General features: G+C 41.1%; 1 protein-coding gene across 1 annotated transcript in view; it reads left to right on the top strand.

Annotated features, from left to right (window-relative positions):
• LOC128685932 (uncharacterized protein CG43867) overlaps positions 1-22,500 on the top strand; it is a 1,104,857-nt gene that overhangs the window by 586,269 nt on the left and 496,088 nt on the right. Inside the window, exons 8-9 of the mRNA XM_070083118.1 lie at positions 10,994-11,618; positions 18,204-18,332. Of these exons, the coding sequence (XP_069939219.1) occupies positions 10,994-11,618; positions 18,204-18,332 (754 nt within the window). The remainder of the gene's footprint in view (positions 1-10,993; positions 11,619-18,203; positions 18,333-22,500) is intronic.

The raw sequence follows: 22,500 nt of genomic DNA, 5'->3' as shown, positions 1-22,500 counted from the left end.
ACTAGCGGTAAAAACGTATATATACGTTTGGACCGTTTATGGGTTAGACGTATTGATGAGTGATGAAACGGAAGGAGGGGAGAGGATGGAGGCATTTACAATTGTTTGGAAGGAGAATCCCCTTCCTTAAAGTCTTCAGGTAGCAAGTCCTTTTCAGGGGTTACTTCCCTTCTTTGTTTTTTAACCCTTTAGTGGCATGAACGATATATACGTCTTCTTACAGGTACCGTGTTTGGACGTATATATACTCACTCTCAGCGGCTTTCCAAATCGAGCAGGAGAAAGCTGGTAGGCCCACACATGTGAGAAGAATGGGTCTGTGTGGTCAGTGTGCACCATATAAAAAAAATCCTGGAGCACGCAATGCATGAGAAAAAAAAAACTCCGACGTTTTTTTAATTAAAATGCCGACTTTGTGGTCTATTTTCGTATAGTATTTATGGTTGTATTCTCTTTTTCTTGGTCTCATTGGATAGAATGGAAACCATATTACAGAAATAGAGGTGATTTTGATTGATTTTACTATAAAAAGAACCTAGAAATGGAGCTCAAAGTAGGGGAAATGTTTGATTTTTGCCAATGTTCAAAAGTAAACAAATGATGCCATTGTCCAATAAATGTCCAACTAGCCATTCTAATATGCAGTCATGAATGGGTTGATGTTATCTATACAATTATTACAGTATTGCAGTAGTCTGCATAATAGTAAGTCTTCTATTTTTTGTTTGAATAAAAATTCAAAATAGAAAGCAAGAGTAATATCAGAGGGGCCTGGAGACATGACTGATGAGCAAAGAAAATGTTATTTTAGAGCCAGGAATGTCTGCATTGTTCATTCTGGACCTTATTTTGAAATTGTCATATTTTTTAGTTTTCGTGAAATTGGCCAAATTGCAAATTTCTGACCACATTATTAGGTAGTTGAAATAGGTAAATGGGCAGTTTCTTGTACTCAATCGATAGAAAAAATGGAGTTCTAAAGAAATAGCTATGAGTTTGGGCGACTGGAACAATGGAATTAGCCGATAATAGGGCTCAAAGTGGGCAAAATCGCCGATTTGTAAACAGTGCCGAGGTCGCTAACTTCGCGAGAGCATAATTCCGTCAGTTTTCCATCAAATTTCGTTTTTTTTTTTTGGTGTCATTACATTCGGGAAAAGATTCTCTATCATTTCATAAGAAAAAATAATTTTTTTTTTTTTAAATTTTGCGACACCAGGAGACACCTCATTATTGGGGGTTGCGACAGTCAAAGGGTTAATGGCATTGGGACCAACTTGAAAGTCACTGGACCCCTGTCGCACCAAAAATCTGTCCAGAGAGCCCTGTTTCTGGCGTCTTTTTAAGATTTCCCTAAAATGGGACACAACACTAATTGTAGATGTTGCCAGCACGGCCTTCAACAGCTGTGTCAGGGTGATGTTCATCCATAAAGGTTTGCATTTCAATCCACATTGTACAAATGTCCTTATTCTTCAAAAAAGGCAACTTCCTCCATCTCTCTTCCTCTTCCTCTGAAGGAAATTCTTGAGCTGTGGTCTGTTGGTGTTGCACCTTAAGCTCTTGCAGCTCTGTAATGGTTAGCTCTTCATCATCATCCTCCACCAACTCTTCCACACCCTTGCCACTAACCTCCAACCCCATGGATTTCCCCAGATAAGATAAGATAAGATTTCGTTCGGATTTTTAACCCCGGAGGGTTAGCCACCCAGGATAACCCAAGAAAGTCAGTGCGTCATCGAGGACTGTCTAACTTATTTCCATTGGGGTCCTTAATCTTGTCCCCCAGGATGTGACCCACACCAGTCGACTAACACCCAGGTACCTATTTGCTGCTAGGTGAACAGGACAACAGGTGTAAGGAAACGTGTCGAAATGTTTCCACCCGCTGGGAATCGAACCCGGGCCCTCCGTGTGTGAAGCGGGAGCTTTAGCCACCAGGCCACCGGGCCACAGTGTCACAGTAGATTCCACAGCTGGCATAGGCTCTTCAGGTTCAGCCCCAAACCCTTCAAAATCCCTCTCTTGTACACATTCTGGCCACAATTTTCTTCAAGCAGAGTTCAAAGTTCTGGAAGTCACTCCCTCCCAAGCCTTACCTACAAGGTTTATGCAACTGAGGATACTGAAGTGATCTTTCCAGAACTCTCTTAGGGTCAATTCAGTGTCTGAGTTCACTTCAAAGAACTTTTGAAATGCTGCTTTTATGTACAGTTTTTTGAAGTTTGAAATGACCTGTTGGTCCATGGGCTGGAGGAGAGGAGTGGTGTTAGGAGGCAAAAACTTGACTTTGATGAAACTAAACTCTGGCACCATTTGCTCTTCCAAGTCTGGAGGATGATCAGGAGCATTGTCTAATACCAGGAGGCACTTGAGTTCCAATTTATTTTTCAGGAGGTATTAGAGTATGTAGGAAAGAGGGAAATTATTTCCCAGTAAAAGTAGGCCTTAGACAAGGATGTGTGATGTCACCGTGGTTGTTTAATATATTTATAGATGGGGTTGTAAGAGAAGTAAATGCGAGGGTCTTGGCAAGAGGCATGGAGTTAAAAGATAAAGAATCACACATAAAGTGGGAGTTGTCACAGTTGCTCTTTGCTGATGACACTGTGCTCTTGGGAGATTCTGAAGAGAAGTTGCAGAGATTGGTGGATGAATTTGGTAGGGTGTGCAAAAGAAGAAAATTAATAGTGAATATAGGAAAGAGTAAGGTTATGAGGATAAAAAGATTAGGTGATGAAAGATTGGATATCAGATTGGAGGGAGAGAGTATGGAGGAGGTGAATGTATTCAGATATTTGGGAGTGGACGTGTCAGCGGATGGGTCTATGAAAGATGAGGTGAATCATAGAATTGATGAGGGGAAAAGGGTGAGTGGTGCACTTAGGAGTCTGTGGAGACAAAGAACTTTGTCCTTGAAGGCAAAGAGGGGAATGTATGAGAGTATAGTTTTACCAACGCTCTTATATGGGTGTGAAGCATGGGTGATGAATGTTGCAGCGAGGAGAAGGCTGGAGGCAGTGGAGATGTCATGTCTGAGGGCAATGTGTGGTGTGAATATAATGCAGAGAATTCGTTGTTTGGAAGTTAGGAGGAGGTGCGGGATTGCCAAAACTGGTTTGTAGGGGTCTGGAATGGATTAATCATATTTACATACAATCCAGTGGGGAAATTAGGTACGGGTCATGACCAAATTGGATTACGACCAGAGTTTTGGGACAAATTATGGTCGTGACCAGAGGTTCCACTGTATGTGCTTATTTGACTTTTGAGCTAGATGTTATCTAATTGAAGACTTGCACAGTTATATGCCTTTATATTACCCAAGGAGAGGGCAAATGTCTTGACTCGCCATCATTGAGGGTTAGTCTAGAAAATCATGTGGATGAATTATTAGAAATATTTGAGAAATTTCAACAGTAGTTTATCTGGTTAATATGCAGTGTAGGGGTTTCACCTAATTTAGTAATAATTTAGAGTTTAATCCTTAAACTGTCCAAACGTAGATATACATTGACATGCGGCAGGCTCCAAACATAGATCTGCATTTTTTTTTTACATGCCTTCAAATGGGGAAAATCAAGGTCGGAGCCCTCCGCATGTGAATGTAGACCTAAGTTTGGACAGTTTAAGGGTTAAAGTGAGGTTAGCTAGGAAGATATTTTTGAAGTATAAAGTGGTATAAAAGGTATTTTTTGGATTATTATACAGCGGGGCCCCGAGTTTTGTGATTAATCCGTTCCAGAGAGTCTGCCAAAAGTTGGAATTCACGAATGTCGAAACCATTTTCCCCATAAGAAATAATGTAAATTTAATTAATCTGCTCCAGGCACCCAAAAGTATTAACAAAAATTATTTTTTTTATAGATTAAATATAGATTTACATACAGAAAAGAATGAGAAATCAAGTATATAACAATAATAACATCACACTTGCCTTTATTGAAGACTCTTGGTGGTGTATGGAAGATGGGAGGATGGGAGAGGATGGAGGAGTCACTGGACCCCTGTTGCACATAAAGCTGTTCAGAGAGCTCTTGCAGCTCTGTCCTCTACCACCATCACTACCACCCTCTACCACCATCACAACCAGTACCACCCTCCTCCACCATCAGAACCACTACCACCATCAGAACCACTACCACCATCACAACCACTCTACCACCATCACAACCACGCTACCACCATCACTACCACCCTCTACCACCATCACTACCACCCTTTACCACCATCACAACCACTACCACCCTCTACCACCATCACTACAATCCTCTACCACCATCACTACCACCCTCTACCACCCTCTACCACCATCACTACCACCCTCTACCATCACAACCACACTCTACCACCATCACAACCACCCTCTACCACCATCACTACCACCCTCTACCAACCTCTACTGCCATCACAACCGCTACCACCCTCTATGACCATCACTACCTCCCTCTCTACCACCATCACTACCACCCTCTACCACCATCACAACCACCCTCTACCACCATCACAACCACCCTCTACCACCCTCTCTACCACCCTCTCTACCACCCTCTCTACCACCCTCTCTACCACCCTCTCTACCACCATCTCTACCACCATCTCTACCACCATCTCTACCACCATCTCTACCACCATCTCTACCACCCTCTCTACCACCCTCTCTACCACCCTCTCTACCACCACTACCACCCACTCTACCACCATCACTACCACCTTCTACCACCCTCTCTACCACCCTCTACCACCCTCTACCACCCTCTACCACCCTCTGCCACCCTCTGCCACCCTCTCTACCACCCTCTCTACCACCCTCTACCACCATTTCTACCACCATTTCTACCACCCTCTACCATCATCACAACCACCACCACCCTCTACCACCATCACTACCACCCCCTCTACCACCATCACTACCACCCCCTCTACCACCATCATTACAACTCTCTACCACCATTACAACCACTCTCTACCACCATCACAACCAATACTACCCTCTACCACCATCTCTAGCACCCTCTACCACCATCACAACAACCCCCTACCACCATCACAACCACAAATGTGGAAAATCAAGGTCGGAGCCCTACGCATGTTAATGTAGACCTAAGTTTGGACAGTTTAACCCTTTCAGGGTCCAAGGCCCAAATCTGGAGTCACGGCCCAGTGTCCAAGAATTTAAAAAAAAAAAAATATTTTTTCTTATGAAATCGTAGAGAATCTTTTTGTGAAGGTAATAAAACAAAAAGTACGAAATTTGGTGGAAAATTGACGAAATTATGCTCTCGCGAATTTTGATGTGTCCGCGATATTTACGAATCGGCGATTTTGCCGACTTTGACTCCCATTTTAGGCCAATTACATTATTCCAATCAACTAAATTCTTAGCTATTTCACTAGTATTACTTCTATTCTATCGATTGAGCACAAGAAATCGCCAAGTCAACTGTTTCAACTACAAAATAAAGTGATCGGAAATTGTTAATTTGGCCAATTTAACACAAAGTTCAAAATATTCCAATTTCAAAATAGGGTCCAGAATAAACAATGTAGGCATTCCTGGCACTAAACTAACATTTCCTCTGTTCATTAGTTATGTTTTGAGGCTTTACAAATAAATTCCATTTTGATTTTTTATTCACATAATGAATTTTTATTCACACCAAAAAATAGAAGATTTACTGTTATGCAATACTGTAATAATTGTATAAATATCATCACCATATTTGTGAATGTGTATTAGACCCACCAGCTGACGTGTATTAGACGTGTGAGGTCGTTTGTTTACTCTTGAATATCGGCAAAAATTTAACATTTCCGCTACTTTGAGCTCAGTTTCAAACCATTTCCAGTGCTAAAACCAATCAAAATTATCTCTATTTCTGTAATATGTCTTCCATTCTATCAAATGAGACCAAGAAATCGCAAATACAACTATAAAAAACATACGAAAAAACACTGCAAAGTTGCTGTTTTAATCGAAAAATCATGATTTCAGTTTTTTTCTCTCATTATACACAGTGTGCTGCAGGATCTGTTTTATGTGGTGCACACATACCACATAGATGTATTCTCTCATATCTAGGCCCAAATGTACCACTCAGTTTATCAGAGTGAGCTGAGCTCATGGCGTAGATCTACGGTTTGGACACTCACCGTAAAGCCATAGATCTACGGGACGGACCCTGAAAGGGTTAAGGGTTAAAGTGAGGTTAGCTAGGAAGATATTTTTGAAGTATAAGGTGGTATAAAAGGTATTTTTTGGATTATTATACAGTGGGCCTCCGAGTTTTGTGATTAATCCGTTACAGAGAGTCTGCCGAAAATTGAAATTCACGAATGTCGAAACCATTTTCCCCATCAGAAATATTGTAAATCCAATTAATCCATTCCAGACACCCAAAAGTATTAACAAAAATTATTTTTTTTATAGATTAAATATAGATTTAACATACAGAAAAGAATGAGAAATCAAGTATAAAACAATAATAACATCACACTTACCTTTATTGAAGACTCTTGTTGGTGTATGGAAAATGGGTGGAGAGGAGAGGATGGAGAAGTCACTGGACCCCTGTCGCACAAAAACCTGTCCAGAGAGCTCTTGCAGCTCTACCCTCTACCACCATCACTACCACCCTCTACCACCATCACTACCACCCTCTACCACCATCACTACCACCCTCTACCACCATCACTACCACCCTCTACCACCATCACTACCACCCTCTACCACCATCACTACCACCCTCTACCACCATCACTACCACCCTCTACCACCATGACTACCACTCTCTACCACCCTCTACCACCATGACTACCACTCTCTACCACCCTCTACCACCATCACAACCACCCTCTACCACCATCACAACCACCCTCTACCACCATCACAACCACCCTCTACCACCATCACTACCACCCTCTACCACCATCACTACCCCTACCACCCTCTCTACCACCCTCTCTACCACCATCTCTACCACCCTCTCTACCACCACTACCACCCACTCTACCACCATCACTACCACCTTCTACCACCCTCTCTACCACCCTCTACCACCATCTCTACCACCCTCTACCATCATCACAACCACCACCACCCTCTACCACCATCACTACCACCCCCTCTACCACCATCATTACCACTCTCTACCAACATTACAACCACTCTCTACCACCATTACAACCACTCTCTACCACCATTACAACCACTCTCTACCACCATTACAACCACTCTCTACCACCATCACAACCAATACCACCCTCAACCACCATCACAACCAATACCACCCTCAACCACCATCACAACCAATACCACTATTACAAAAAAGTAATTTTTAAAAGATGATAGCAAGATTTACTCCTTTTGTAATAAAGAGTTCGGGATACATAAATACACACATTAAAATCAATTAATCTTTAATATATAAAAATCAACTATCTTTGGTCTAGAGGTATTTGAACTATGATATATGATATGTACATGTTACTATAATAAATTATAATTAGCATCTAACTAAAATAATAAATAATTATTCGTGACCCTACACAGGATACAACTCTCTTGACACTACATATATCTCTATGCTAAAATAATAAATTATAAATAACATTTGTATAATAATAAATTACAATCAACTGCTTCTCACGACACTTATCCGGTCGAGGCCAGTCACATGACACTATTCAGTGTACACTACAACCAGGCCATCTTCAGTGTCCCACGACACCCTTTTCATCTCAGTGTTCCACTACGGTCCTGTGCATATCTCAGTGTTCCACTCCATCATACGTCCCTAAGTGTCACACTACGGTCCTGGCCCAGTTCAGTGTAACACTCCAACCTTTTCTTCATGTAATGTCCCACTAAACAGCATCTGATGACTCCGGCCCACAGTTGATCAGCGTAGACAGTGAGTCCACAGACATCACCGGTAGTCCAGTAAATCCTCTCCAAAGCCGGTTGACACACTGCTAGCCGAACACCATGCTGCAAGCTCACTGAATGCGGCCGTCAAGTAACTGAGGCCAACAGACTCAGTGAGCTGCGGTGAGCGGTTCTTCTAACGCCAGTAGATAGGTACGATTAGGTGGTCAGGTACCTACTGCGTAGATGTGTACCCTGAGGAGTTCAGGTACCTACTGCTTAGGTGCGTACAGTGCGGCGCTCAGGTACATACTGTTGCTAAAGCCAGTAGACGTGTACCCTTAGGTGTTCAGGTACCTACTGCTTAGGTGCGTATCCTGAGGCGCTCAGGTACATACTGTTACTAAAGCCAGTAGACTGTACCCTTAGGTGGTCAGGTACCTACTGCTTAGATGTGCACCGTGAGGCACTCAGGAACTTACTGCTCTAAGGCCGGCTCAGCAGTCCCCACATTGGGTTTGATGACGTACCCAGTGGTACTGCCGGCCGGCAGGTTAACTATTTAACCGCTAGTTTGGCAGGGGGCCGCAACAACCACCCTCAACCACCTTCACCACCACCTTCTACCACCCTCTCTACCACCCTCTACCATCATTACCACCCTCTACCACCATCTCTACCACCCTCTACCACCATCACAGTCACCCTCTACCACCATCACAGTCACCCTCTACCATCATCACAGCCACCACCACCCTCTACCACCATCACTACCACCCTCTACCACCATCACTACCACCCTCTACCACCATCACTACCACTCTCTACCACCATCCTCTACCACCATCACTGCCATCCTCTACCACCATCACTGCCACCCTCTACCACCATCTCTACTACCCTCTACCACCATCTCTACCACCCTCTACCACCATCTCTGCCACCCTTTACCACCATCACAATCAACCTCTACCATCATCACAACCGCCACCACCCTCTACCATCATCACAACCGCCACCACCCTCTACCATCATCACAACCGCCACCACCCTCTACCATCATCACAACCGCCACCACCCTCTACCATCATCACAACCGCCACCACCCTCTACCATCATCACAACCACCCTCTACCATCATCACAACCACCACCACCCTCTACCATCGTCACAACCACCACCACCCTCTACCATCATCACAACCACCACCACCCTCTACCACCCTCTCTACCACCCTCTCTACCACCCTCTCTACCAGCCTCTCTACCACCATCACAACCACCCTCTACCACCATCACTACCACCCTCTCTACCACCATTTCAACCACACTCTACCACCATCACAACCGCTTCCACCCTCTACCACCATCTCTACCACCATCTCTACCACCATCACAACCACTACCACCCTATCTACCACCATCACAACCACCCTCTACCACCATCACTACCACCTTCTGCCACCATCACTACCACCATCACTACCACCATCACTACTACCCTCTACTACCACCCTCTACCACCACCACTTTTGTATTTTTCTTTAAAGTTTTTCTTTAATTCTGTTGTGTTTCTCACGTTCTTTACCAAAAGGTTGGCACTAGAAGCTTTCTTTGGGCCCATGGTGGCTTATTTAGCAGTTACAAGCACAAAACAATGATTACAAAATGTGTCATATGAACGCATGGGGTGATGGTCACTCGCCCAGGAACAGTGCCACATTTACTCTGAATGTTGTGTGGGTGCCTTTGTGTACGCCCGGCTGCTGGAAGATCGCTTGGACGTGTTCCATATGATGGACGAATTGCAAGGCAAATCATGAAGCGCGAGGCTAAGTTTTGATGAAAAAAGTTGCCAAAAATTGAAATTCACAGAGAGCAAGGCTCACGAATCTCGGGGGACCACTGTATTGTCTTAATGTATATGTAGATGCTCAGAATAAGTGAAATGTGAATTACTTTACCCTTAGTTACTCCATTACAGCATTTACATTGAATTGCAAAACCCACTTAATATTGCACACTTTAAACTATAAATATCTCTCTCTCTCTCTCTCACACACACACACACACACACGTCAAGAAACTAGAGAAAGTACAAAGGTTTGCAACAAGGTTAGTTCCAGAGCTAAGGGGAATGTCCTATGAAGAAAGATTAAGGGAAATCGGCCTGACGACACTGGAGGACAGGAGGGTCAGGGGAGACATGATAACGACATATAAAATACTGGGTGGAATAGACAAGGTGGACAAGGACAGGATGTTCCAGGGAGGGGACACAGAAACAAGAGGCCACAATTGGAAGTTGAAGACACAAATGAGTCAGAGAGATAGTAGGAAGTATTTCTTCAGTCATAGAGTTGTAAGGCAGTGGAATAGCCTAGAAAATGACGTAGTGGAGGCAGGAACCATACACAGTTTTAAGACGAGGTTTGATAAAGCTCATGGAGCGGGGAGAGAGAGGGTCTAGTAGCAACCGGTGAAGAGGCGGGGCCAGGAGCTAGGACTCGACCCCTGCAACCACAAATAGGTGAGTACAAATAGGTGAGTACACACACACACACACACACACACACACACACACACACACACACACACACACACACACACACTCACTCACACACTCACACTCACACTCACACTCACACTCACACTCACTCACACACTCACACTCACACTCACACTCACACTCACACTCACACACACACACACACACACACACACACACACACACACACACACACACACTCACACTCACACTCACACTCACACTCACACTCACACTCTCACACTCACACTGAAAAGGCAGGGTCAGGAGCTGTGACTCAACCCCTGCAACTACACGTAGGTGAGTACAGTGTGTGTGTGTGTGTGTGTGTGTCTGTGTGTGTGTGTGTGTGTGTGTGTGTGTGTGAGTGAGTGAGTGTCTCTCTCTCTCCAGCAATTAAATGAGGAAAATTACTTGTTTGTTGATATAGTTATAACATTGCACTAAAATACTAATGCAAGTCATTATTCTGTTGCCTGAAAATACATGCCCAAACATGTATTAATTATCTGTTGATGTTTTCCCATTTGAATTAGGATATGAGTACTATAATTAATTATATTGTTTTGCTGCCCCAAGATCACCGGCTGGACTAAGAAGAGCCAGTTCTAGTGACACAGATGCTAACTACGGTGAAATTCACTTCAAGTCTCGACATAATGGACTTCCACGCACAGGTTTGGAAAGAAGATATGATGATGAGAAGAGAACGAGAGACTCTCGAGTGGACTCTGGCTCAGTGGACCTAGAGACTCCTCAGAGTCTAAGTCCTAAGAGTCCCCTAGAAGTAATGCTCAACAGTCTTACACAAAGTACAGGCAGCTTACCTAGAAGTGGTTCCCGGGCAGGCAGTAGAGGAGATAGTCCACGGAAGCCTGTGCCTCAGCCACGCACCAAGCACCTCAAGAAAGGAGGAAGTGTGCCAGCTTATGTTACAAAGAGTGCTGACAGTCTTGACCTAGAGCTGGATGGGTATGACAATACAGAGAGCACTGATTCTAGTCAGCTTGCACGGTCAGGTGATAGCCACTTGAGTGATGATGGCAGAAGATCTAGAGCCAAGGATGAGGCTCATGACTACAGCGAGATTTATACACCCAGCTGTGACCACTCTCGTTGGCCGGGAGATACGGAAACCAATGGTGAAAAGCCCCCCACTCCACCCTTACACCGCTTCCCATCATGGGAGTCGAGAATATATCAGGTAAGAATATGATGAGTACTGTGCTGTATACTAAACATAAACTCTTATTGTATTACAGTAAAATAATTATAATATATTCCAGTTCAGCTGACTTGATCTCGGGTATTCACTGAAATGTTACTCGGGAGAAATAATAGAAAATACCTGGTGGTGTGTATTCGTAAGTAGCAAGCTAAGCATTGCTTATCCTATAAAAATTCTTCCCTTCAAAATTAAAGTCTCTTTGTTTAATTAATATACTACTATATAACTATTTATAATCTGCATTTTTGTTATTTATATCTTGGTGAATTTAATGCTGGTGTAAATAGGAGTTGAGACTTTTGAAACTTACAAGACTGGAGGAAGACAGGGAAAGCAGAAAAGAATTCTTCCTCCATAAACCATGTGTGTCGTAAGTGGTAATTAAAATGCCGGGAGCAAGGGGCTAGTAACCCCATCTTCTGTATAAATTGCTAAATTTAAAAGAAAATACTTTCATTTTTCTTTTTAGGTCATCCTGCCTTGCTGGGATATGACCTGTTTGTTAGAAAAAAAAAAAAGACAGGTCTTGCCACTTGAAAGTGTGTCCCTGGAATATGCAACATTGAATTTGTAATTTATTTTCTGCCCTTGTGCTGGGTAGAATGTGCTACTGCAAGATGAAAGATGAAAACTGTTCATTTAGATTATATTAACTGTCTTTTCTCAAAACTATATAAATAGGACGCATATCAATCTAATATGCTGTGACAAGCATTTTAATGTTGGAATTTTTCCTCAATATTTTCTGTGATCAGAAACCTTTTACTAGAGATTTAGGCAAGGCAAGTAGAGTGTATATACTCTCAGTTCTCCTTCTGTCCACTATGACTGTATCTACAGAGTGCAGCCTCTCCACTATGAAACAAAGTAAAATGTTCTCGATCTTTTTAAAGTAAAAAAAAAAAAAAAAAAAAAATGACAAATAATGCAGAATCCTCAGCACAAGCCAGAATTTTACTGAAGAGTTACTGATAGTTTTGCTTAAAAGGCAAGACAGATTCCATTTAATTGTTTATAATTTTCAGTGAAATAATGTTTATTTTTTTTGTTAAATGAATCAATAAAAGAAATATTAACATTCATACTTCATCTTTATCAAAAACTTCAGCACTGTTATTTGCTTACCCAAACAGTTTTTCATGAGATACCACTTGAGATTTCCCTGTTGTCCAATTAAAAGTTCATTTCTAAATTCTAATTGCAGTGTCATTTGATGATCTATTTTATCTGCCTCCACTTAATCCTTTTACATAGTTCAACACTTTTTTTATTGACATTTTTTGTGCTTTCGTATCTCTTCGTTCTATTTTTTTTTACGTGTTTTGTGATTGATGATTATTTTCCTCCTTTGTTTCTTAGTGTAAGTCAAGGGTGAGTGCTTCACTTATATAATAGCCTGGCTAGTATGTTGAAAAGGTTGGACAAATACTTAAGGTGCTAATTTGCCCTTGTAACTCTTGAAGGTAACCTTAAATAAATTTTTACAAGGTGCTGTTAACTTCATGAGTTTTGTTCTGTTTACATTGGAATGTGTACTGGAGGTTTTCCTCTATGAGCACATTCCCCCTTCTTGAGTGCATTCCTCTTTACTGAATACATTCCTCCTTTCCTTGCATATTCCTCCTTCCCAAGCATATTCCTCCTTCCCAAGAATGTTTCTTCTTCCCAAGTGTTCATCTTTCCTGAATGTGTTCTTTGTTCCTGAGACTGTTCTTCCTCCCTGTGCCCATTACTTCTCCCTGAGTCCATTCCTCCTCTCTCAGTCCGTTCCTTGCCCCTGAGTGCATTCCTCCTCCCTGACTTATTTCCTCTCCCTCAGTACATTCCTCCCCCCCCCCCCCCTTTTTTTTTTTTCTTCTCTCCAAAGTTTGTTTCTTCATCCAAGTTCATTTCATCTTGAATCCATTTCTTGTCCCCGAGTTTTTTTTTCTCCTCGAGTCCTTTTCTGAGTATGCTAACTTGGAGAATCATTTCTAGATGGTTACTTTCTCTTACTGAGGAAGGGAGGGTATGCAAATTCTGGATAACTGTAAGAAAAGACTGGAAACCATGCTTTCCCTAACTTAGGACATGGTAACTAAAGAAATATATGTATATCCAGTAATCTGCTGCATCTCTCTCAGGTTCCTGCACACACACATTTATAGTTTTTGTGGCTCTCTTCATATATCTCCTATAATAGTGTGAAGAATGTAGTTTTTTCTTTTAGTTGTTCCCTCTCAACTTGTACTTATTTTCATTATCATGTTTCTTATCAGTTGATCTAATTAAGTCTTCAGTGAGTCATGAGTTATTTAGCCTTTTAATTATTTGTTATCTGTGGTGATTTTTGCAATGTTGAGGAAATTTTCTACTCCAAAGTTTGTTACTGTAATATTGAGACTCGTCTCCCTTAACCAATTTATGTACAGTGGAACCTTGGTTGTCAAATGGACTAGTTGTTGAACAAATCAGTTTTCAAACTGATTTGTTCAATTTGGTTTTTGTATATAGTTTTGGTTGTCGACCGACAATGCTCGGATCATGTGATCACCAGACAGTCCACAGTGTGGGTCTTGGTTAGTATAGCGACTAATGCGTGTGCTGTAAACATATCTTGAGATTTTGCTGTGCATCTTGTGAAGGTAATGAAACCAAAAGTATGAAATTTGATGGAAAACTTATGGAATTACGTTATCATGAAGTTAGCAGTCTTGGCGATATTTATGCATCAGCGATTTCACCCCCTTTGAGCCCTATTTTGGGCCAGTTCCATTGTTCAGTCAACTAAACTTGTATCTATTTTGCTAGAACTTCTTTTATTCTATCGATTGAGTACAAGAAACTGCCCTTTTACCTATTTCAACTGCCCAATACAGTGATTAGAAATTACTACTTTGACCAATTTCACACAAAATTTAAGAAAGCTAATTTCAAAATAGGGTCCAGCATAAACAATGCAGACATTCCTGGCACTAAAATAACATTTTATCTGTTCATTAGTCATGTCTTTAGGCCCCTCTTATATTATGCTTGCTTTTCATTTTGAATTTTTTATTCACACAAAAAATAGAAAATTTACTGTTATTCAGATTACTGCATAATTGTAATAATTATATAAATACTATCAGTGTATTTGCGAATGCATATTAGACCCGCCAGTTGACATGTTTTGAACACAAAACATGTCAACTGGCTACATTGAGTTCAATTTTGAGCTGCTTTTAGTAAACCATACCCCCGACCGGGATTGAACCCGCGGTCATAGAGTCTCAAAACTCCAGCCCGTCGCGTTAGCCACTAGTTTTCAGACTCTATGACCGCGGGTTCAATCCCGGCCGGGGGTATGGTTTATTTGAAATCGTGTCATTACGATTTCTTAAGTCAAGTCCTGCTTTTAGTATTTAAACCATTGAAAATCATCTCTGTTTCTGTAATGTATCTCCACTCTTTCAAATGAGACCAAGAAACTGAGAATACAACCATAAATACCACACAAAAATGCACAGCGAAGTCGCCGTTTTAAACCAAAAACAAGGTCGCAGTTTTTTTTTTCCCTTATTATGCACTGTGTGCTGCAGGTTTTTTTTAATACTGCACACAGTGACTATGCAGACCCATTCTCTCGCATGTAGGCCTACCAGCTTCTTCTTCAAGATTTGAAGCCGTTAGAATTTTGCCAGTAGCTTTCCTCTGACAGGTAAGAGGCAGCTAAATTTTCAGTTACTGGACAGTATTTCAGTTAAATTTTCATTAAGTATTAATTTTTACAGTTTCAGTGTGGTGTATAATTTTATACATTGTTTTATGTAGTAGTTAGCACATTATTATATTAATAAATTATTATTATATCACTTTTGGTCTGTAATGAATTAATTCTATTTGCATCATTTTTTATGGGAAAAAAATTGGTTTGGTTGTCAAACCGACATCTGGAACGCATTAAGTTTGACAACCAAAGTTCCACTATATTTAATGGGATCAGTGAAGTTATTAACCCTTTGACTGTTTTGGTCGTATATATACGTCTTACGAGCCACCGTTTTTGACGTTTACTGTATATACTCATAAATTCTAGTGGCTTCAAATCAAGCAGGAGAAAGCTGGTAGGCCCACATGTGAGAGAATGGGTCTGTGTGGTCAGTTTGCACCATATAAAAAAAATCCTGCAGCATGCAGCGCATAATGAGAAAAAAAAACTGACCGTTTTCTTTTAATTAAAATGCCGACTTTGTGGTCTATTTTCATATAGTATTTAATTTGTATTCTCGTTTTCTTGGTCTCATTTGATAGAATGGAAAACATATTATAGAAATAGAGGTGATTTTGATTGGTTTTACTATGAAAAGAACCTTGAAATGGAGCTCAAAGTAGGGGAAATGTTTGATTTTTGCTGATGTTCAAAAGTAAACAAATGATGTCATTTTCCAATATATGTCCAAGTAGCCATTCTAATATGCAGTCATGAATGGGTTGACATTATTTATACAATTATTACAATATTGCAATAGTCTGCATAACAGTAAATCTTCTATTTTTTGTTTGAATAAAAATTCAAAATAGAAAGCAAGAGTAATATCAGAGGGGCCTGGAGATGTGAATGATGAACAAAGAAAATGTTGTTTTAGAGCTAGGAATGTCTGCACTGTTCATTCTGGACCCTATTTTGAAATTGTCATATTTTTTAATTTTCGTGAAATTGGCCAAATTACTAATTTCTGACCACGTTATTGGGTAGTTGAAATCGGTAAATGGGCAGTTTCTTGTACTCGGTCGATAGAAAAAATGGAGTTCTAAAAAAATAGCTGAGTTTGGTCGACTGGAACAATGGAATTAGCCAAAAATAGGGCTCAAAGTGGGCAAAATAGCCGATTCGTAAATATCGCTGAGGTTATTAACTTTGCAAGAGCGTAATTCTGTCAGTTTTCCATCAAATTTTTCTTTTGGTGTCATTACAATCGGGAAAAGATTCTCTATCATTTCATAAGATTTTTTTTTTGGGGGGGGGGGAGGGATTTGTGACACCAGGAGACACCTCAAGATTTGGGGTTGCGACAGTCAAGGGGTTAATTGATGAATTATTCTGGAATTTGAAAGTAATATTTTATTTCAATTTTTTTTATTGTTTGTATTGAGAAAAGTAAGGTAGTGGTTTGCTGTCTTGCCTGTGATACCTACAGATATGATGTAGATCAGAAGCAGATGGTTCAGTGATTTTAGTTTGTTTTGTCACTTAAGAGCATTAGGAGGTAAGAACACAAACTGTTCAGGAAGCCTGGCTGTGGGCAGCAAAGATTTATCATGATGGATGAGACACACATGCAACACTTGGGTATCTTTATTACCAAAATGGTTCACCTGAACAACAGGCTTCTGTCGATTATAGAGGCGACATTCATACTGGTGATAGTGGAAGAAGTGGAGAGGTAATTTTTAAGATGTTCACAATCTCCACTATGAAACTTGCCTCCGTATTGGACTGAGAAAACCTCCTGTGCAGATGAAATGTTTTGAGTAAAGATTCCTGATTGTTGCATGTGTGCCTTATCTAACAGTATTGTACATTTTTAATATAACAATACAAAGATTTATCTTGAAGTCACTAATAATTATTACGGTAAGTAATTTTGATTGAATTTGTTTTTTATTATCATGTTCCTCGGATTGTCACTGAAGTTTAGTAATATCTTGGTGTGAGGGATTCTCTAAAATGCTTCATTATTTTTATTACAGATAAATTGAGCAGAGATACAATATACACACCTGGGTATACAGTTATGGGTAACTGTATACCAAGATGTGTTGAATACATAACTGAGTCATGGTTTAATCAGATCTGTTAGTATAATGAAAGAAATGTTGGTATTCAGTGACTAAAGCAATGCTGAGATACTTTCATTGTACACAGAGATATTATGTTGTATTTGAAGATATTTAAAGAGTTGTTTTTACTAAAGATGCTTTTAGCATTGTTTGCTCTGTAGTATTTGCAGTTATGCTCAGTAGGCTGTTCATTGTTGTATATGAGGTTGAGTTTAAGGTCAGTATTTGTATGCATAAACAAAAAACCTAATTAAAACTTGGTATTTAAAGGAGAACAATAGGAAAATATAAAAATGTATCAGTCTATCTGGAGTTGATTTACCTGGAGTCACTGTCCTTGTGGCCCAGTCTCAGGCCAGGTAAATATAAAAGGTAGAAATTTTAAACTATTTGAGCAGTTCTAATTATGGTGGTAAAAAATACATATTGAAGATGAAATGTGAAAATATATGTAATAAAAAGTGGTGAACTTTTATTTAAAAAAAGGCAAAAGTACTGTATACAATGTAAGAAAATGGATAAAATTTTTAACTTCTATCATTTCTTTGAATATATGTATCTATTTTTTCTGATAGCTCTTTTATATTTATTTTCTAGTTACAGTACTTTGTTTTCTCACCAGTTGTTAAATTATACTGTACTTGCTAGTTTACCTGTCTTCTATTTTTCATTTATAAAAATGTTTGAGAGTTCCACATGTTTACCGTATAGACTTGAGTATTGGTTACAGATGTCTGAGATAGAGGTTGTGCATTACAGGTGGCACAGGAGGGGCTGTCTTGCTCAGGTGTGGTTGCCCCTAGCAGTGAGGCTGCTTCTAGGTTAAGGAGTTCTGGCCTTGGTAGCTACCCAGAGATACACGTCCCAGTTTATGCTGCTGTGAAAGGCGTGAGTACTTATAGGCAATTTTTGTTTAATTCTTTAGTGACCTCAAGGTTAACTAGATTATAGTGTTAACATACTCCCTGATGTTTCAGTAGATTGTTCAAAGACCAGAGAATTGTGTATTTAACACAAAATGTGCTTTTAAAATTTTATGTTGGAAATGAAAGTGAAAAACTGAAAAAAATAGGGAAAGTTTTTGTGCTCCTTCTATGTGCACAAATTTGCAGTGGTATTACATATTATTCGAGAGTTGCATTGGGCACTGATGGGAAAGGGTCTTCGGGTGTGTGTTGCAAGTTCCAGTAGTGACAGGCTCAAATACCCCAGGGAGAACAGCAAATACCCCAGGGAGACCAGTGACTCTTGACTGAGAACCTTAGTGATTATCCTAGAAATTGCTGAAGTGTGAAGGACTCCAGCTTATTAATGTTGAGGGAGTGTTAGGGGACCCCAGCTTAAGCTTACCTATTTAGGTGCTCAGGTATATTTTGGTGTTTAGGTATTATGCTAGTTCACTTAAAGAATATTCTCTGTTATGTAATGTCCTAATTCTATTAGTATTTCAAGCTATGCAGAGTGCATTTGCAGATAGGCATAGTTCTCCAAGCATAGGGAAGATCCTTATTATGGCAGCCTATAGTACTAATGTTGAGGGAGGGTGAGGGGACCCCAGCCTAGTAATGTTGAGGGATTGTGAGGGACCCCAGCCTAGTAATGTTGAGGGATTGTGAGGGACCCCAGCCTAGTAATGTTGAGGGAGTGTGAGCAACCTGAGCCTAGTAATGTTGAGGGAGTGTGAGGGACCCCAGCCTAGTAATGTTGAGGGAGTGTGAGCAACCTGAGCCTAGTAATGTTGAGGGAGTGTGAGGGACTATCCAAGTAATGTTGAGGGACCCCAACAAAGTAATATTAAGGAAGTGAAGTGTGAGGGACCCCAGCCTAGTAATGTTGAAGGGTGAGGGACCCCAGCCAAGTAATATTGAAGGGTGAGGGACCCCAGCCAAGTAATATTGAAGGGTGAGGGACCCCAGCCAAGTAGTGTTGAGGGAGTGCGAGGGGCCCCAGCCAAGTAATGTTGAGGGAGTGCGAGGGGCCCCAGCCAAGTAATGTTGAGGGAGTGTGAGGGACCCTAGCCAAGTAATGTTGAGGGAGTGTGAGGGACCCCAGCCTAGTAATGTTGAGGGAGTGTGAAGGACCCCAGCCTAGTAATGTTGAGGGAGTGTGAGGGACCCTAGCCAAGTAATGTTGAGGGAGTGTGAGGGACCCCAGCCTAGTAATCCTGAGGGAGTGTGAGGGACCCCAGCCTAGTAATGTTGAGGGAATGTGATGTACCATAGCCAAGTAAATATTGATGGAATGATTGAGCTTATTACATTGCCATGGGCCTAAAACACATCTAAAGCATAAACTGAGAGAGATTTGTGGAATGTAGGATGCTCAGAGGAATTTCCTTTTATCTGCAAATTGAGCTCCTCCAGAATTTCTTCTGCAGCTTGTTCATTATCCTCATCACTGAAGGGTTCATTTAAATAATTCTTCTGCTTTCATATCTTTAAAGCCCTCACTTGGCACACTTCTCGTCATATCCACAGTTTCCTGAACCTGATTGCTTCTTGAACCTGATTGTTTATTGAGGGAAAAACCTGTGAAACTATTCACCACTCTAGGCCATAATTTTCTACAGCCTACTTGTATTGAGTTGTCATCCATTGCTGTGAGGAGGTTTTACACCATCCTGAGTGTGGAGTGGTACTTAAATGTCCTATTCCTTGATCCATTGATTGTATCAGATATGTTGAACTTGGGGGTAAAAACAGTGCATTCACATTGAGTCCACATCCTATGAGAGATGAGAATGACTACAAGAATTATTAAAAGTGAAAAGAACTTTCAGTGAGTTTTTTCTACAGGTACATCTTGACTGAAGGAATAAAATAATTTTGAAACAGTCAATAAATAAGGCCTCACTCATCCATGCTGTTTGGTTAGACTGCCAAATAACAAGCATGGGGATTCTTGGAGCAATAAATAAAGAGGCTAGCACTTTAAATCACCTGATGCATTAGCATACAGAAGCAAGCTAAAACAGTCCTTGCCTGTCTTAAAACTAGGTATAATTTTATCTTGCTTGCTGATGTAAATTCTGTGTCATCTTCCTTCTTATAATATGACTGTCTCATTAACATTGAATACTTGGTCACTGCTCATCAAAACAATTTTTTTCAATGGTCTTGGACTTTTACAAAATGGAAATATCGAGTTATTGAAGACGTGAGTTATGATTGTATGAGTTATGAGTCTAGTGTATGTAAAACACACACACACACAGCAATTGTGGTCATGATTGTGGACTGGCTCGTGGGGGCGTTGATCCCCGGAATACCCTCCAGGTAGATAGGTAGACAGGCAGAGAGATGCACAGGCAGACAGACACAGACAAATGAAGACAGACACACAGATACAGACAACAACAGACAGACAACAACAGACAGACAACAACAGACAGACAACAACAGACAGACAACAACAGACAGACAACAACAGACAACAACAGACAGACAACAACAGACAGACAACAACAGACAGACAACAACAGACAGACAACAGACAGACAGACAACAGACAGACAGACAACAGACAGACAGACAACAGACAAACAGACAACAGACAGACAGACAACAGACAGACAACAACAGACAGACAACAACAGACAGACAACAACAGACAGACAACAACAGACAGACAACAACAGACAGACAACAACAGACAGACAACAGACAACAACAGACAGACAACAACAGACAGACAACAACAGACAGACAACAGCAGACAAACAACAGCAGACAAACAACAGACAGACAAACAACAGACAGGACAACAACAGACAGACAACAACACAGACAACAACACAGACAACAGACAGACGACAGACAACAGACAGACAACAGACAGACAACAGACAGACAGACAACAGACACAGACAACAGACAGACAGACAACAGACAGACAGACAACAGACACAGACAACAGACAGACAACAGACAGACAACACAGACAACAGACAGACAGACAACAGACAGACAACAACAGACAGACACACAGCAGGATCCATATATAGCTTTAAGAAGAGGTATGATAAAGCTAATGGTGTGGGAAGACTGACCGAGTAGTCGCCAGTGAAGAGACGGGGCCAGGAGCTGTGACTCGACCCCTGCAACCACAACTAGGCAAGTGTACACACAAACATGCAGAGAGAAACAAACACACACAAAAAAAAAAAAAAAAAAAAAACGAATAAGTGAAGAGGCTTCTAAGTGAGCTAGATACCTCAAAGGCAATGGGACCAGATAACATCTCTCCATGGGTCCTGAGAGAGTGAGCAGAGGCACTATATGTACCCCTAACATAAATAACAAAAAAGGCACAATACCGTGACTGGAACGATACACAAATAACCCGCACATGAAAGAGAGAAGCTTACGACGACGTTTCGGTCCGACTGGGACCATTTACAAAGTCACAATGACCAGAAGTGGGGCAGGACGGCTATATATAGCCAAGAAGAGGTGGTGGTAGTAGTAGTAATAGTAGTACAAGAATGGTACATAATACCGACAAGATGAAATTAAGACACATGCGCAACACCCGGGCATCCCTATCGTAGACGTTTCACCATCCAGCCAGCCACTGGATGGCAAAACGTCCACAACAAAGACAACCAGACGCCGCACATGTGTCTTAATTTCATCAGTAGTTGTAGTAGTAGTAGTAGAAGTAGTAGTAGAAGAGGTAGTAGTAGTGGTAGAAGTGGGGAATAAGGAGGACGAGCCAGTCAAATACAAAGGAAGGGGAGCACTGCAAGAGAGCTAGGTGCCCACAGAGGGAGAGCAAGCGCACAGAGGTGCGTGAAAAGGGAAGTGGTGAAATAAGTGAAGAAGGAACAGAAACACGAGACAGAAGAGAGAAAGACAACCCAGAGGAGAAAAGGAAAGAGTAAAGGGGAAGAGGGAGAAGAAGAAAAAGAAAAAGAAAAAATGAGGAGTCAGGTTAAGTCATGGGTGTTATGAAGTTTGGAGCATTTTACAATGTAGTGGGAGAGGAAGGCATCTACAGAGACGAAGCCGGGGCTAAGGTTCATACAAGGAAAGTTGTGTATTAGAGAGGATTCAAC

This window comes from Cherax quadricarinatus, chromosome 9 (genome assembly GCF_038502225.1).
Source record: "Cherax quadricarinatus isolate ZL_2023a chromosome 9, ASM3850222v1, whole genome shotgun sequence".
In the NCBI taxonomy this organism is placed as follows: domain Eukaryota; kingdom Metazoa; phylum Arthropoda; class Malacostraca; order Decapoda; family Parastacidae; genus Cherax; species Cherax quadricarinatus.
The sequence above is the reverse complement of the archived record's forward strand: the minus strand, read 5'-3'. Positions and strand labels throughout refer to the sequence as shown.